The sequence below is a fragment of the Eucalyptus grandis genome, chromosome 1 (assembly GCF_016545825.1).
Source record: "Eucalyptus grandis isolate ANBG69807.140 chromosome 1, ASM1654582v1, whole genome shotgun sequence".
Taxonomy (NCBI): domain Eukaryota; kingdom Viridiplantae; phylum Streptophyta; class Magnoliopsida; order Myrtales; family Myrtaceae; genus Eucalyptus; species Eucalyptus grandis.
In genome coordinates, this window is record NC_052612.1 from 7,285,841 (window position 1) to 7,303,163 (window position 17,323).

Sequence of the window (17,323 nt, forward strand, 5' to 3'; positions counted from 1 at the left end):
TACTTTTATTATTGACGATAATTTATATCCAAACTTTTTTTTGATAATGAAAATATTTTCACTTTTTCATATTTATAAGTAGCACATACGATTATCTTTAGGAAAATATTTTTTAAAGAATTTTTCGCACAAAATAGCCCTCGTTTAAAACTTTGTTCTTTATTTTTTTATTTTTCGTCTCAATTTGAGTAACTTGGATTTCAGAATGATCATCACTAAATTAAACATTTTAGTGTGGCAACTATAGCAACGAAGATAAGCTTTTGATTGGAATTAATATGTAACATTGGTAGCCTTATAATTTTCATAAATGCAATTAATATATTTGAAGTTATTGAGCTTAGTGGTACAAGGACACTTGGCAAATAGAGTGAATCTCTTAAAAATCCCTTTCGTGAGAATAATGTATGCCTGTCGCCGATTTTCTTTCTCTATTCGTATCTAGACGTCATTCCCATCTAAATTCTCACAAGTGAAAGACTAACATTAAAAAGAATAATCAGAAAAATTGTCCAATCATATCTAAACTTAGTGTACGAATACTATTTAATTCTAAATTTTTCAATTTTACTGATTTAGTCCTAAACATTAATATAACCATTTCAATTAATTTTCACTAGAAATCATTAATATAACGATTTACCAAATAGGATGGTCAAAGATAACTAGATCAACATGTCAGCGATTTATAATGAAAATTGAATAGAATGACTATATATCAATGAGTCCCAATCTTATTAAGATGGATAAATATTGGCTTTAAAAAAAAGATTATATATGTGAATTTATTTGTCATTATTTAGATTTTATGAAAGTTTCAAATACTTTAGATTTGAAGAATGTTAAAGGGCGTGAGTTGTGAGTTCAAAATATTTTGTGGAAAAATTAAATATTTTATGAGATGAATAGTACTTGTCTTATCAAAAAAGATAAGAGGGAATGAATTTTAAAATTGATAAGTCATGAGAAATTCATACCATTTTCACTGTGGGTTGATGAAGTATCTCGTGTCCCACTTAAAATTAGAATAATAGTAAAAAAACATGAAGAACGTGACACACCTCAAACGCAATGGAGATATTAATGACTATTTCATATTTGGTCATACACATAAGGAAAATGTGTTTTATATTTTTGTCAAAAATGAAAATTCTATCAATTAGGTGATTAAGACCAAGGTTCGGTCACTAAATCAGCAAATGCACTAAATTTCAGAATCCTATAGGGAAGTAATTTACGAGAATAAGAAAGAAAAAGAGCACCAGCTTATTTTCTTTCTCGTCTAGTTTTGGCCCTTCTTTTAGCCAAATTCATGTAAAAAAAATAAAAGTAAGAAATAATATGTTCTGTACAGTGTACGCACCCCGCTCGTCCTTCCCCACTCAACGACATGAACGCAGAGAGAAATCTCCGCCAATTACAGCTCTCTCTCTCTCTCTCTCTCTCTCTCCACATCGATTCAAATGCAGCCACGAGAGACCAGTCTTCGTCCGCTCTCTCTCTCTTCCCGCTGTCGTCGAACGCATCGTTCGTTCACCGCTCCCCCTCCTTTTCTCTTTCTCTCTCTCTCACGTTACAGCTTTGACCTTCCCTTCGTCTTCCTCCTCCTCCTCCTCCCCGTCGTGCTCTGTACTCAAAGCTCGCGCGGTCTAGAGCTTTTTATAAGCCTCCCCCACGTCGAGACCCTCTTCTCTCCGAGCCCCGGAATCTCCTGTTCCTTTTGACTGTCGGCTCGATCGCTCCCTCGCGGAACAGTGAGTCCCGTCCTCTCTCCATCTGTCCTGTTTTCTTGCGACCGAAAAAGCATTTATTGCGCCTTCTCTTCAGGTGCCGGCCAATAATTCCTGGCAACTGTGCCGCGGGCCTTGTTTTCGAGTGCTCCTGATATTATCTCGCTTTTGCTGTGCTCTCTTCCTTGTGATTTTTTCCTCTGATTTCGTCGAGAGACGAGGTGATCGGGTCGTGTGAGGGAAAAAGAATCCTGGGTTTTTCCTCCTTCGCTGTAATTCGCGTGGTTTGCGGTCGTTCCTGGTCGGGATCTTGCGAATTCGAAATGCTTGACGCTCGTCGTGTCATGACCTTGTGATCTTGATGTTGCTGATTGTATGTACGCTTCGGTTTTCGAGAATTTCCTTCCTAAAAGGTTTGATCTTCGGGATTTTTGAATGTGGAGTGCTTCGGGAATCGACAACATGCTTTCGAAACGGTTTGATCTTTGTGAACTCTTTAGCATCTTTGAGAGATGAGCTTGTTCTCTGTCATGTCGCTGAATTGACCTCTTTCTGATTTTGACCTCTTCTTCTGCTTGTTCGCCAGCCCATAATCCCACGGGACAAGCTGTGAATTGTCAGTTGGAGGCTAAGTAATTTTTGGGTTTTCAGATTCTGATAATAATTTCAGGAATTTCGAAGTTTTTGTCTCCCTTTTAATCTGATGGGTTACCCCCCAAAAAAAAAGAGAGGAAAAGACTGATGGGGCCTGCTAGATTCTGCCATTAATGATTTTGTTTTCTATGGAATTTCAGTTGGAACATTACTGCTATGCAAAATGACTGATATAATTTGGTTTTTTGCTGCAACAGGTTGCAAGAGGAGCATATCAAGGAGGACTAATTCTTGCTTATTGCTGCTGAGGGACTGAATTATTGTGTCTGTTATATATAGACAGCTAATTCATTAAGACGGTTGCATTCAAATGCTAAACATTGGCAGAAATAGAAATCAGGGCAGGTCTAACCGATCTATGTCTTTGGGAATGGGAAGTAAGTTCATGCATTACCTTGGTCAAGTCAATTTGAACATTCATTTGAAAGGATGAATTTCAGTTTGCATTCTAGTGTGAAGGAGTCCGATGTTTAATACTGCTTTGGAATGAACCCTTATTTTGAAAGTTCAGAAATAGAGAAGAGAGGCATCGCCAATTGTCAGTTAACGATTGGCATTTGGTCATTTTAACATATTTTTTCTTTCTTATAGATGAGAAATAACTTTGTTTACATGGGTATGTTGATTTGATACAGGCATGGAGTATACAGATCCAAAAAAGAAGACCAATTTTGTAGGGAAAATTATTTTGGCTGCTACCCTTACTGCATTATGCATAATAATGCTGAAGCAATCTCCAAATTTCAGTACACCAAGCCGGGTAATTACCGACAACATGTCAAGAACAGTACTTGCTGATTTCCTATCATTTTAAAAGCTTATTAATTCTGCTGCATGCTTGCCCTTCCTAACACCCTCTCTCATACCAACAAATGGATAAAAGAACATTGTTAATCTCCTGTTGTTTTAATGGCTCTTTAATTCATCGTGCATGCCTGCCCCTTCCTAACACCTTCCCCCGCGCGGACAGAAGGAAAAGAACTGTAAGCTACCTGAGGGGGGGGATAAAGAAACACCCACAAGCATAGTTGTGGATGCGACTGACCTCATGCAAAAAAATAACTGTTCATGTGACTGACTTATTGCATCACACTTTCCTCTATGTCTAATCTTGCAAGCAGGAAGCTTTTCCTCATTAAGAGTGTTAGTATGCTAGGATTGTAAGTATCGAACTTGATGTCTAACTTCTATTATCTGTTCTATGTCTCCCTTGTAGTTCTCCATTCATGAGCAAGGAGTGACCCATGTCTTAGTGACTGGAGGGGCAGGTTATATTGGTTCTCATGCAGCATTGCGGCTTTTGAAGGACTCGTATCGTGTGACCATAGTGGTACGCAACTTCCTAAAATCTGTATTTCTAGTTGGGATCATTTGTTCTTTTCTCCCCTCGTGTACTAAGCATCAAGGAAAATTGTCTTCCCACAGGATAATCTCTCTCGGGGAAATCTAGCTGCTGTGAAGATTTTGCAGGAACTGTTTCCAGAGCCTGGAAGGCTGCAATTTATCTATGCAGATTTGGGGGATGCAAAAAGTGTATCCTTAATGCACAATCATCTATTCTACCTTTAGATTGTTTTATCAGGATACTAGGGGTTAGGGTGGCTTGAGGCTTTTGGGCTTTGGTTACGGTGTTTACATTTGATTTTATGTTCTATCAAGAAAAAAATGTTTAGCATTTGACTTTTAACTAATGAATGACTTTGTTTTACTGTGAATTACGTTGAGCAACTCAATCTCAAATTTTGAACAAAATGTAAATATTTGCAATTATAGTGACTAAGATTATTTGTATAATGTTTTGCATTTACACTTTTTTTTGAAAATAAACCGTCAAACCAAAAGTCTGAAGTTGGATTTCATAGCTTTATATGTTTGTCTTCAGCTGAAACCCATGCCTAACTTATCTGCTAAACCAAATGTTTGGCAGGAGAAGCCATTAGTTGGATGCAAAAGTCCCCTCCCAAATTAGCAACATTGTTATTTGGAAATTTGCTGTGGATTTGTTTTCTTTGATTTGCCGTTAGGTCAACAAAATTTTTTCAGAAAATGCATTTGATGCCGTGATGCATTTTGCTGCTGTGGCGTATGTTGGAGAAAGCACTCTAGAACCTCTGAGGTATGTTTCTTTTCTGGTAGATTTGGCCTTTCATATATATATTTGGTGCCTGAATCTTTAGATGGGTCTTTCAGTATAAGTAGTATGTCAGATCCGCCCTTTGCTTTGCTGATGTGAACTGATTGGTGAATGGTTTAATGTGAAATGGTAAGAATGAGGACACTAATTGGTTACAAATATGTTCTGTCTACATTGGATTAGACAGAATATTATGGATTAGGAATTACACAGGCGACGACCATGTTTAGTTTGTTATTTCATGTATATGCAATACATTGAGATTTTTTTTTTGCCTTGTAGTTTGAGACTGTATAGACCTCTGCGTGGAAAGGTCATAGTAGTGCACTTAATCTATTCTGTTATGTTCTGCATTCTACTGCTCTTAGGTGTTTAGCCAGCATGCTTTGGCTTTGGCATTTAACTTTAACTGATTGAGAGATACTTATTCTTCTGACACGTCTGTTTGACAAGATGAAAACTTTGATTGAGAGTTACTTATTCTTCTGACATGTCTGTTTTTGAAGATGAAAATTTTGATAGTTTGCTCATTATCATGGTTCGAAGTACTCTGCATTCTCATACGTCTGAGGCTTTACTATACTCTAATTGTCGCGATTGTCATTTTATATCCCCACTTATTTTCTTCATGGGACGGCAAATCCACTGAATTTCCTCAGATGTAAACTGTAGTTTCATGTCTGACCTGCCATGGCAAAAATTCTCTTTGTGAGCGATGTGTCGTTTCTTTCTAGTGGATTTCTATACCAAGCAAAACACCATTGCAGTTGCTGGAGCAGTGAATTTTCCAGCAACATTGCAGTATGTCTCGGAGCATCTCTTTTTAATTTGTTACCCTTCCTGAGTGGCAAACTTTAGTTATCTAAAACCTTCTCGATAACTGGCCTGATCATCCTGGGTATGAGTATGGCGACTGTTTCTGCACAATCTTGGTACTCTTCGCTCTACTTGAACTTACGCTCGTGGAGGAGAGATATGTTGATCGGTTAGCAAACGACTCATGTCTAGTTATTAAAACTTGGATGCATGTTGTAGTACAGGAGGCCATTTCACATAACACATAGTATATCAGCTTAGGTGCATGATGCCATAATTATTTTTAATGGATGTATATACCTTTCTCATCTAACATCGTGTTTGAAAAAAAAATTAAGTTACACAGTTGTACTGCAAATTTGTCCTTTACTGTTTTGAAATGAGAGATAGGCTTTCCACTATCCATGGTGTTTATTCATCTTATTGTTCAACATTATAGGATGGTCTGCTCTATGACATTGAAAAATGAAGGATGATTGAGCATGTCTTCTATTTTCCCTCTAAAACTTTTAAAGATAGCATACTCAAGTAGGACTTGGGAGTAGGTAATATTTTTGAGGTTACATTCATCCAGCTGGCATTGGGTGCATATGAGTTTTTTTATTAAAGAATGTGAATAAAAGGTTGATTCTTTGACACTATTTAGTCCATTGATGATGTGCTCCCTACCTTGCCAATTGTGACTGATTCTCTAAGTTACTGAATCTGGATTCAGCACCAAATTACTAATATCACTTTCAAAAGGTTCATGACTTTTCTATGATTTAAAAAGTGAAGCCGTCTTTCAAGGATGCCTGTAAGCTTTAATGTGAAAAAGGCTTCTATTGCTTATTGGGGCTCTGGCTGTTTGTTGTAAATTTCCTCCTGTGCTTAGAACTTCTGGTCCAAGTAGGTAGCAGCCAGCTCGTGGGTAAAGAAGTGAGAAACTTTTAAAAGATGATCAAAGTTTAAGTTTTTGTGGATTATCACACTTATTAGTAAAAATTCGAAATGTTAGGATGAGAACCTTCCCAATACCTTTAACACTAACATGCTACTTCTTAATATGTCTATGTACATGAATTGCTATACTATGTTAGCATTACATTTGACTGCACAATTGTTTTTCTAAACCTTAAGCTATTAGACAAAGTGCATATATATTTTACATCTTGAGACTCTCCCTTGTAGGAGAATTGACAGGATGATGAAGGCCTTAAAGTATGTAAATCTGATAGCTGTTGGTGAGAGTAGAAAAACAAGATGTATAAAAAAGGGAGACCCATATATTTATAATCTATCAAACTAAAGTTGAGTGTGCAATTGTCTTCATAAAAGTTTAAGCTGTTAGGGAATGGTGTTGCCAATATATTTTTAAAGTTAGACCTTAACAGTTTGCGAGGGTGATTAAACTTGCGGGTGATTGAAGAAGAAATGGAAGTTTAGTATCATTTGGTGATTGGAATTGAAGTGTAGTTTTTTGATTGCTAAGTGCCCCATAGTTCAGTGATCAAAAGTTATATTTACCCTAAATTGCGTATTTCTATCTTGGCCGTTTTTAACTGAGTGCTCATTCCTTGTTTTTCGTTTGTTCTGATGATCTGAATGTGGCTTGAAATCATCATTTCATGATCTTGGCAGGTATTACCATAACATAACATCAAATACATTGGTAGTATTAGAAGCTATGGCTGCGCATGGTGTCAAGACCTTGATATATTCTAGCACATGTGCAACTTATGGAGAGCCCGACAAGATGCCTATTACCGAGGACACTCCGCAGGTGCAAGTTATCACTTGTTGCAACTCTTTACTGGAATATCTGTCTTTGCATGCTTCTTGATATGTTCTTTTTATGCTGGGGCTGATTGCATTGTATTCTGGCGTAAGTTCAGGTTCCAATTAATCCTTATGGAAAGGCCAAAAAGATGGCAGAAGATATCATTCTTGATTTCTCTAAAAATTCTGACATAGCCATCATGATACTAAGGTATGTCTTGTACATGTAATGCAAATTTGGTTTGGTTGAGCCTAATAAAATCAAGACAGTAATCGTGATAATGTTATCATGTTTTTCCATTTGGTTGGTTGTTTTTATTTTTATTTTTTTATCAATATGGTCGCATGGAATTGAGATGACCTTATCTATGACATTTTGTTGCTCTGACATATTTTTTTCTCTTTCACCAAGACTAATTTTTATCAGTCGAAATCAAACACTTCTGTTTAGTTGTTTTTATTACTGAAATGGTTTTCTCATACTCGTTACTTATTTTATGATATATATGTTTTTGGAATATGCCAGTCTGTTTCGGTAAAGCTGTCACAGTAATGTAGGTTTTGACTGCCATCCATGTTGTACACATGCGAAGTGTTGCTTGTTGATTGATCTATGATTTTCATGTTACAGCACTGGATGACCTGAAAATATTTATGACAGTGCTATACTGTTCACTCAATTCATGTGGAATTATCTCTTCTAGATTAATACGGATTTAGAATCATCAGTACATGATAGTCTTATGTTTTCATAATTCTGCCAATTTTTTCTTCTAAATGTTTTCTGGGTGAATACTTCCAGGTACTTCAATGTGATTGGGTCAGACCCTGATGGTAGACTGGGAGAAGCACCACGACCTGAATTACGTGAGCATGGGCGAATATCAGGTGCTTGTTTTGATGCTGCCCGTGGTATCATGCCTGGGTTGAAGGTATGATGAATTGGGGTTTTGTTGTTTGTGTCCAATTCTGCACTATTCTCTACTGGTATTAAGCTTGGCAATAAGGCTCTTTTGTTTTAATTTTTTGAATAGTTAGGAAATAGGACAGAGCATTTGCCAATCTAAAGTTTGTGGTTTTCGCAGGTTAAAGGAACGGACTATAGCACACCGGATGGTACTTGTGTCAGGGATTATATTGATGTCACTGATCTTGTTGATGCTCATGTGAAAGCCCTTGAAAAAGCAAGACCCAAGAAAGTGGGAATATACAATGTTGGCACCGGCAAAGGTATGGGGAAATGAATTTAACGATTCTTTTGATAAGAGGCAACTTTCCATTTTCTTGTTTTTGTATTAATTTAAATGTTAGAGAGGTAACTCTACTTTTGGTGGCATCCCTTAAAAAGCGAACTTTGGGAAAGTAGAATACGATACAAAAATTGTGTTTATGCTTTCCAACCACTTCACTTTGAAAATTTAAATTTTACGAGTACCTTTTATCAGTTGTAAAAACCTTAACTGTAATGGAGAAATATTATTGATAAAGTAGGAGATAATGTGGATTGACAGAATTTTGAGTCACTTTCTTGAGAAGGTAGAAAATAAAAACACATGTATCTGTTTATGAGAATGAAGATCTTAGATATGCCAAAAATTTATCTATTTATGCTTTATGAGAAGGAAAGGATATATCTGTTTATGCTTTCATCTATCTTAGATATGTTGGAATTGATGCAAACAGGTAGATCAGTGAAGGAATTTGTGGAGGCTTGCAAGAAGGCAACTGGAGTGGACATCAAAGTCGATTACCTGCCGCGCAGGCCTGGTGATTATGCAGAAGTGTATAGTGACCCGACCAAGGTCAAGCTCGAGCTAAACTGGACGGCGAAATACACTGATCTTCAAGAGAGCTTGGGTATTGCATGGAGATGGCAAAAGGCACACCGCAACGGGTACGGAACCATCTAGAATGGCTGCTTGAAGTATCATATGCGAGAGTCAATATTAGGAAACTAACACAACCCCCATCATGAAGTGCCGACTACACTCGATATTCGGATTTTCGCCAACACAAAAGTTAGAAGGGAGGGGTTGGGAAGTGAGGGTAGATTTGATACCGTCGTTTTCTATATATTGGGTTAATTACAGGAAGAAGCAGCTCATTCTTTGCATGTATTGTAAACAGAGTTTAAATAAGGAAGCAGGCCCTCCTTAAGTCTACAAGTATTTTCCTCCTCTCTCTCTTTCTCTCTCTCTCTCTCTCTCTCTCTCTCACGTCGACATGCTATTCCCCTGCCACAGCAAGATATGCTTTTTTTTCCCTGCTCTCCGTTGGTGGCTCAGCGCCGTCGTCCCTCACCCTCACTGTTGCTCTACTCTTCCGGTGACCATTCGTGTTCCTTCTTGCTATAGATCACCTTTGTTCAGTTGTTTCCCTCAGCTAAGGGCAATTCGTCTCTCTCAACTCAGATCACCTTTGTTCAGTTGTTTCCCTCAGCTAAGGGCAATTCGTCTCTTTTTCTTTTTTTCGACGAAAAAAAAAGAAAAAAAGAAAAAACTCTCATCTTTGCCTTTATTCACTTCTGTTCAATCGTTTCCCTCAGTTAAGGATAGTTCGTCTCTCTCAGCTCCCATATGGTAGTTCCCTTGCTTGTTGATTAACAAGATGGTTGAGATCTTTGTGTTTTCATTTCTACCTTGGGCTGTGGCCGGTGTACCATCTCTCCGACTCGCCATCACCAGCATCTCCTCTGTAGCGCTTATATCCACTGCCATCGGATTCTCTTTCTTGTTAGCTCAATACTAAGAGCAACACTCACCTTGTTTCCAGCAAAGACCGGCTATGCATGTCGATGCAAAGATAGGTTGCAAATAGGAGTTAGCGAACCTCAAAAGAAAGAGAGGCGGAGCTTGGGTTGCTGTGAGCGAGAGCGGAAGTGGGAGAGTTGGAGTTTGAGAGAAAATTGATAGGCAACGCTGCGGTGATGGTGACAACTAGTGCGGAGTTCAGGCAGCGCCGTGTGAGGAAGATGAAAGAGGAAGGATAGAGAAAGGGAGTGTTGAGGTTAGAATGTCGGGGGAAAATAAATTAGGATTTTGCCTTTTTAGCTTATAATATCGGTTCCGAAACCAGTTCCAAATCAAGGTTGTCTAATCTAGTTCCTAGGTGGGTATTTACTTGGGATTAGTTCTCGGACAATTCCAAAAATTTGGAACTTGTTCCACAACCAGTTCCAATGGGAATCTAGTTTTAGTGTAGAACTGATCTGGTTACACACCTCTATATTATAGTCCTTTTGGCTTCCTGAAGTCAAGAAATTTTTTGACATGAGGTACCAGATACTCAAGGCACAATTTGACGAAAGATTTGCTCATGAAGTGATTCTTACCTGCTTTCAAAGCAAGTTCAGTGGATTAATCCAATCAATTCCACATTTAATGGCATTCAAAAAGAAAAAGAAGATGGATCCAGTCTAATCAATACATATCTATATACTTCGTGTATATTCTAAATTCTAAATGGGGAAGTGGGCACGAATCTAGTCCAACGCGTAACCTAAAAATACACCTCAAGTATTTAATTAAAAAAAGAAAACTAAAACAGCGGGACCAATACAATCTTATCAGAGAAGCATGTAATCAAATAGGTATAGATTTAATGCCAAATCTATAGTGAAAAGGGAAGCTACAAACTCCAATTTGCGTCCACTTTTCCCACTCAGTGTCTTGTTTTCTAGAGCTTTTCCCTATCTCCATGTTAGCTTCCCCTTTGCTTGAAACCCTAACTAAACTCATTTCCAGTTGAAAATGTTGATGCAATTGATTTGCCCATCCTTTTTGGGTAATCAACCCCTTCCTTTCACTCATCATTCACCCTAACCCTAAGTCATATCTTATCCCATTACTAGTTACGAGCTGTTTGAACATCCTTTTACAGATCCACTGGTGGGCAGCTGAGTTGATTCGGTTTTGGGCACTTCATCACAGAGGTCCCAGGGTTGAAACTCACAACTGTTAACACGTCTTAAGTGGAGGCCATGGTAATGAGGGTCCTATGTTAGCTTTCCCCTATGTATTGACGCTTGGTCCAGGGTGCACCACGCGCTCTACGAGCCATGGGTTGGTGAGCGTAAGCGAGTCGAGCCCGGCGGATCCTGGGTTATCAAAAAAAAAAAAAAAATCCTTTTACAGCCTTCACTATAAAATACAAATTAGGGGGCATTTACATTCCCCTCTAATCGAATCTGTTGAGAAGTCATTTGAAGGAGTCCCGGACGAATATGACTCATCCTGTGGCATCCCAAGATAGGATCTTCTGGCGGTTAGTATTCGACGCCTTCCTGGTGTATGTTACAAAATATACGAGGCTAGTAAGACAAAATGAGTAACTGAAAATGAGGCTGCTTGAGGTATGGCCGCTCTTTGTAGAAGATTAGCGCATTTATGGTCGGAAAAAAGACAGCTAGACTGGATGAGGTTGTTTCAAGGGAGAAACTAGATGAATGTGAATGTACTTTATTTGGCCGTCGTTACGTGAATCTCAACATGAACTTCCAAGCTTTCCAATCTACTTGGGTTGTTTTCCTTTGAGTTTATGTCAATAGAAAGAAAAACAAGATTCTCAAGTTGAGGGTCTGTTTTTGCAGAAAATATCACGTTTCCGGAAAATGTTTTCCAAGAAGTCATTTTCTAAAAAAATGACTATTTTCAGTGTTCGATTGAAACCTGAAATTTGAGTAGAAAATATTTTCCACTGTTCGTTATCTAACTTGATTTTTATGGGAAAAATTACCAAAAAAACCGAATTTTAATATTTTCTATTGACCAAACAAATTAATTTTAATATATATTTTTATAAAATTGAATTTTTAATTATTTTTATTTTAAAAAAATCAATTTTTTATTATTTTTTATTTTCTTTCTTTTTCATTTTCTTTTCCTTCCTCCTTCTTCTTCCTCCTTCCTCCGTCACTGTGTGCCTTGACAATGGCCGGCTGCTTGGCGGCCAATTAAGAACTAATCACTAGATCCAGCAAGCTTCGCTCGCTTGGATCGGCCGAGCCTTGAGTTCACAGACTCGATCTAGGTGAGCTCGAGCTCTGCTAAGGCCAACGAGCCTGCAGCTTGCTAGATCCGGCAAGCTTGAGCCTTGCCTTCACTAGATTTGGTCTTGGGCGAGGCTAGAGTTGGCCTATGGCTGGTTGCTAGTCGTCGTCGTGGCCGGTGATCGGCCAAGGAGGAAAAAAAAAGAAACGGGAATAAAAAGAAAGGAACACTGGCTGGATTTTAGATATAAACGACTCCCACACTTTTGTTTCTCATGTAGAAGAATTGGCCAATGTGTGCAGAACTGTGAATGGGTGCCTTATGATGAGTCAATTTTCCTCCACAAACGCTAAACTACTCTATATGGTTAGTGGTTAAAAGTTGAAGCAAATATATACATATAACCCTTTTTGGGAGGCCTCCTATGGAGAAATTAGTGGGGAGGAAGAGTTGGACGAAATGGTGCGAGAAACTCAGGAAAATTAAGAACAATTAACTCTAGTTGTGAAGGAACCAAGCAGTTCGTAAGGCCATCATAGCTCTTCACAAAAGGAAAGAGGTAAGAGAAAATTTACTGATATAGACTTTTGTGCTAAAGGGCTGAACCAAATTCAAATGAATTCCCTTCCCAATGTTTAGCACTTTGCCGATAAAGCTTCCTTCAACACAATTGATCGAGGAAAAACATCAGATAAAGCAAGGAAAACATCCAACAAAGGGAAAAGATTCCATCTTTATGATTAGCATACAAATCCTCGGAATATGCTGGAAGGGGGTCAACTAATGGAGACACCGATTCATGAGGTAGTATATGCTGAAAATGGGCTTTGATAGATATCCTTAATAATCTATCGGTGGACAAAAAGGCTTACTTGCTAGAGCTGTCAGGGGTTGGGCACACCTTTAGCAATCAAGGCTTTAAGAGCCATTATGGCTTTGGAAAGGCTCAATCTGTTGGCCGAATTTTTATTACTACTTTGTGGTGAATCCCCTAGGGGGATGGTAAGATAGCTAGTATAAACACCTAGAGGGGGGTGAATAGGTGCACAACCAATTTATCAAAATACGGAAGCGATTCTTAGCATATGATAGAAAGAAAATTCTCTCTTGATTAACAAAATGAAATACGATTGAGGTAGAGAGAGTGAGGAAGAGAAAATTGAACACATGATTTATAGTGGTTCGGCTTATTCCAAGCCTACGTCCACTCTTCCGCACTGACAGCCCACCGGCTGGATTTCACTATGATCAAAAGAGAAGTTAGAGCACAGCTTTGCCTTGATTCCACAGTGTAGATGTTCTACCACACCTCCTCAAGGTTTCTCACAAATATATACTCTCTTTTGTATATAAGTATTCGCTCAAAGGATTTGTCTAAACAAAAGGAGCTTCAGACTTTGGAATTCTTTATCGCGCACACCTTGAACAACTAAGACAGTCTTCCTTATATACTCCTTTATGCCATCATACCCGTTGGCACTTACCAAAGGAATTCCTTCAATCTACCCGTTGGACGGAATCAATTAGGAAGATTGTTCAAGCTATTAAAGGAACGTGTTGATAGCCCATCAATCTCGTTCGCCCATACAATCAGGATCTCGGTTTCCATAAGCAGAACCTTCCAATAATATTTAGGCAATCACCGGATCTTCAATTATCGAATCAATCTTCGATCAATCAAAGGACTCCGTTTATGTCTTCTCCAGCCATGAGATCTTCTCCAGTTGATAAGGTTAAATCCTTAACGAAACATCCATTCTGGATAACCTTTCTTCAACGGATTAGAGGCTGTCAATGAGGATAGACTTTGAGTCTTGAGTGGGGCTGTCCCAAGGTCTTGAGACTTTAAATAGCAAAGTCTCGCAAGCCTTGGACTAGACTGATAGAAACGATTTGTCAACTTCAAAACACTTCAAGAAGATTTCTCCAATAATCTCCCCTTTTTGATGGTGACAAAACTTTCCGCAGATTTGGATATCTTTGACCTGCAAAACATTTCTCAAACACATATGCATATCTTATAGAGATAAATGGCTAGAGAATAACACTAGAATATGCAACTACAGAAAATAGGTTAGTCGGTATATGATGAAGCCATTTATAAGATATCAATATTGGTTAATAGAAACGTCAAGTCCAAGTCTAGTTCGGTTCTCATCCGAGACACAAACCAAAGTCAAACAGATTCAAACCACAAAACAATCCAACAAACAATTAAAAGTTTAATGAAAATTTTTGATCAAATCTTGCATCTCTCCTCCTTTTTGTCATCATTAAAAAGGATGAGATGAAGTTAAGATTGCTTGGGAACGCGGACAAGCTGGAAATCTTCCATAGGCGGACGATGCCTTCCGGCCTTTTAAAGTCTTCCTTTAGCTGTGCAATCTCCTCATTCTTGGCATTGGCCTGATTACGACAGAGAGAGGGCTTGCATTTTATCATTCAATGAACAGGAAGAAGCTTGACCTTCATTCTTCAAGCTTTGAACTTCGCATCCCAAGGCATAAATCGACCTCGCATCTCCAAAAGAATATCCATGATTCGCGAAAATCTGCTCCATTATCGGTTTGAGTACTTGCTTCGGCTCGATCGATGGAGTAAATGCGGACGATGGTAGATCAGCATAGTCTTGCAGGTTTGGCGATGAAACTTCATGACCTTCTTCTGGAAATTGAGATGCATAAACATCCTTTGGGTCTGTTGGTGAGCGACTGACTCCTTCACTTGCATCAGGACATGAAGACTTCACACCTTTCTCCTGATCTCCCCCTGTTTCCATGCCTACAGGTGGAGAAGAGTGTTCTTCAGGTTCTCATTCTTCTCTTCTTTCTTCTTCAGGTCTTTCCTCCTCTGTTTCTTTTTCAGCTTCTATTTCTTCTTCTTCCTTCTCCTCTGCTTCTTTCGACATTTGCTCCGATTCTTTCTGTGGAACAGGACGACTTAAATTCTTCAAAGCCAATGCAGAGATGGTGATGTCTTCCTCATCATCTTCATCCTTAACAAGGAGAGCTCTTCTTCTCTTGGATGGAGCAACCATGGGCTCCTTCCCTTTTCTTTTAGCTGCAGAAGATATTTGATGAGATTTTGCAGGAGTCTTCTCCTTGAATTTCTCCAACTCCTTGCTCGGTTCTTCGGACGCATTTTGGTCACCATTTTCGGACCTACCACCATATGATCGCTTGGTCGAACACAAAAGATTTGTGGAGGCTGAATATTCAGATGTCTGAATAACTTTGTAACAAGGCTTGGGTAAGGGAGTTGACCTCTGTCCTTCATCATTGCTCTATACATGTGAAACATCACAGTGTGAGGGAGAGAAAACCTTTTTCCAAAGAGAATGGCATACATCAGCTTGGCCTCTGAACTTGAAACATCAGTCTTGGAAGTTGATTTCGGTCGGAGGCAATTAATCACAATCTTGTGAAGCAAGATGTTGAATGCACCCATCCTTAAGTAGGTGATCTTTTCATCTGTTCTCCTGTCCTTCACCAGTTCAAGTGTGGCCCGAGCAATGGAAACTTTGATTGGCTGATATCTTCCTCTTTCGACTTCTAACATATCTGCAAAGCATATTCATATCGACAATATAATCTTGGTCTTTAACGCTGAAAGAGAATCTATTCGCATCTAAAAAGCTTAGATTTGAATAGAAATATGCAGTTAATTCAGCATATGCCTCGTAGAGTCGAGCGAGAACTTTTCAAGTTGAAGATAACCGAACTTTTCCCTCAAGTTCACATTCACTTTGCATCCAGAAAATCAAAATCCACACTCCTAGGGTTTATTACCCCACGCTTCAGCAATTTCGAGTACATATCCTTTTGCTCCTTTGATCTAAACAAATCTCCCATTTTTCCTTGATTTTCAACCGCAACACCCATTTTCGGTTGAAATTGACTGTATAATTTATCATCATCATTCCCATCTACGATTATTTGATCCACGAGGATCACTTGGGATATTTGCAAGGGTTTCCTCGGCCACCCCTTTTCGAGCAATTCCCAAACTTTCCATTTTTCGCAGAAAGATATATTCGTTCAATGTCCTTTGTCTTTAAGAAAATCATCAATGTAGTTCAAAGGAGTACGAATTCCTTTTAGGGCACGATATAACTGGTAAATATAAGCGGGCTTTTGAACTCTTACAGGGTTTGCATCCTCGATGATTTCTTTCTGTTGTTGATGATCAACGCCTTGAGAACTAGATGGAGGAGAATGACGCTGTTGAGAATGTTGTGGGCTCGCTTGCTGTTCTGGAGTCACTTCATCTTCAGTAAGATTGAAGTGCGTAGGCCCCTCACTCATCCGCCGTGGTCCCCTGCTTGCAATTCTCGAAGACTTTCTTGAAGATGACATCTTTCTCAGTTTTTGGAAGATTCCTTGCTTAACTTTCCCAGGAAAGATGACAACTTTTTGAGGATTAAACGAAGAAGACAAACGGGAATGGAGGATCGATGCTTTCTAGGGTTTTTGAGAAAAGTGAAGAGGAATCGACAGTGTACGATCGGTTAAAAAGAGGGATAAACGAACCGTCACAAAGGAAATAAAAGAATGCCTTTTCAAAATAATTGTCTTTTTCCACAAAAATAGCCATTTCAAAAATAACTTCCTTTTTGAAAATGAAACGATGCAATATTTACGTCAATTAAATATAGCAACAATTTAAACACAGTCTGACGATCGTACCTTTTCAAGATGAGATTCAAGGAAGAAAGACTTACAGTTTGACGGACGTACCAAGACTGTCTTTCAGATAAAGTCTTGTAAGTCTGAGTCTGAAAGTCTTTAGACTTTGATATCCTCATACCTCAAAATATTGAGTCTGGAACGTATAGACTCAAATTGATTTTTTCTCAAAGGCTTTGTGAATATATCCGCCAGTTGATTCTTTGAGTTAACAAATTGAATTGAAACATCTCAATTTTGAACATGGTCTCTAATAAAGTGATGTCGAATCTCTATATGCTTTGCTCTTGAGTGGAGAATTGGATTTTTGGTGAGGTTGATAGCGCTGGTATTGTCGCAATTAATCTCCGTGCATGAGTCTTCAATTTCAAAGTCTCTTAGCTGTTGTTTTATCCATAGAATTTGCGAACAGCAGCTTCCCAGGGCTACATACTCTGCTTCTGTTGTTGAAAGGGACACAGTGCTTTGTTTCCTTGAAAACCAAGAGCTGTCCGCTTACAAGCAAGCGGCAAGTTCCCGAAGTGCTCTTTCTATCAACTCGCAACCGGCCAGATCTGC

General features: G+C 38.7%; 1 protein-coding gene across 1 annotated transcript; it reads left to right on the forward strand.

Annotated features, from left to right (window-relative positions):
* The first annotated feature begins 1,454 nt into the window (after positions 1–1,454).
* Positions 1,455–9,260, forward strand: LOC104441235 (UDP-arabinose 4-epimerase 1). Its single transcript, XM_010054272.3, has 11 exons — positions 1,455–1,754; positions 2,582–2,761; positions 3,020–3,144; positions 3,601–3,714; positions 3,810–3,917; positions 4,409–4,500; positions 6,955–7,096; positions 7,209–7,303; positions 7,895–8,024; positions 8,178–8,322; positions 8,776–9,260. The coding sequence occupies exons 2-11, from the start codon at positions 2,695–2,697 to the stop codon at positions 9,000–9,002; spliced, it is 1,245 nt and encodes a 414-aa protein (XP_010052574.1). The 5' UTR covers positions 1,455–1,754; positions 2,582–2,694; the 3' UTR covers positions 9,003–9,260.
* The last annotated feature ends 8,063 nt before the right edge of the window (positions 9,261–17,323 follow it).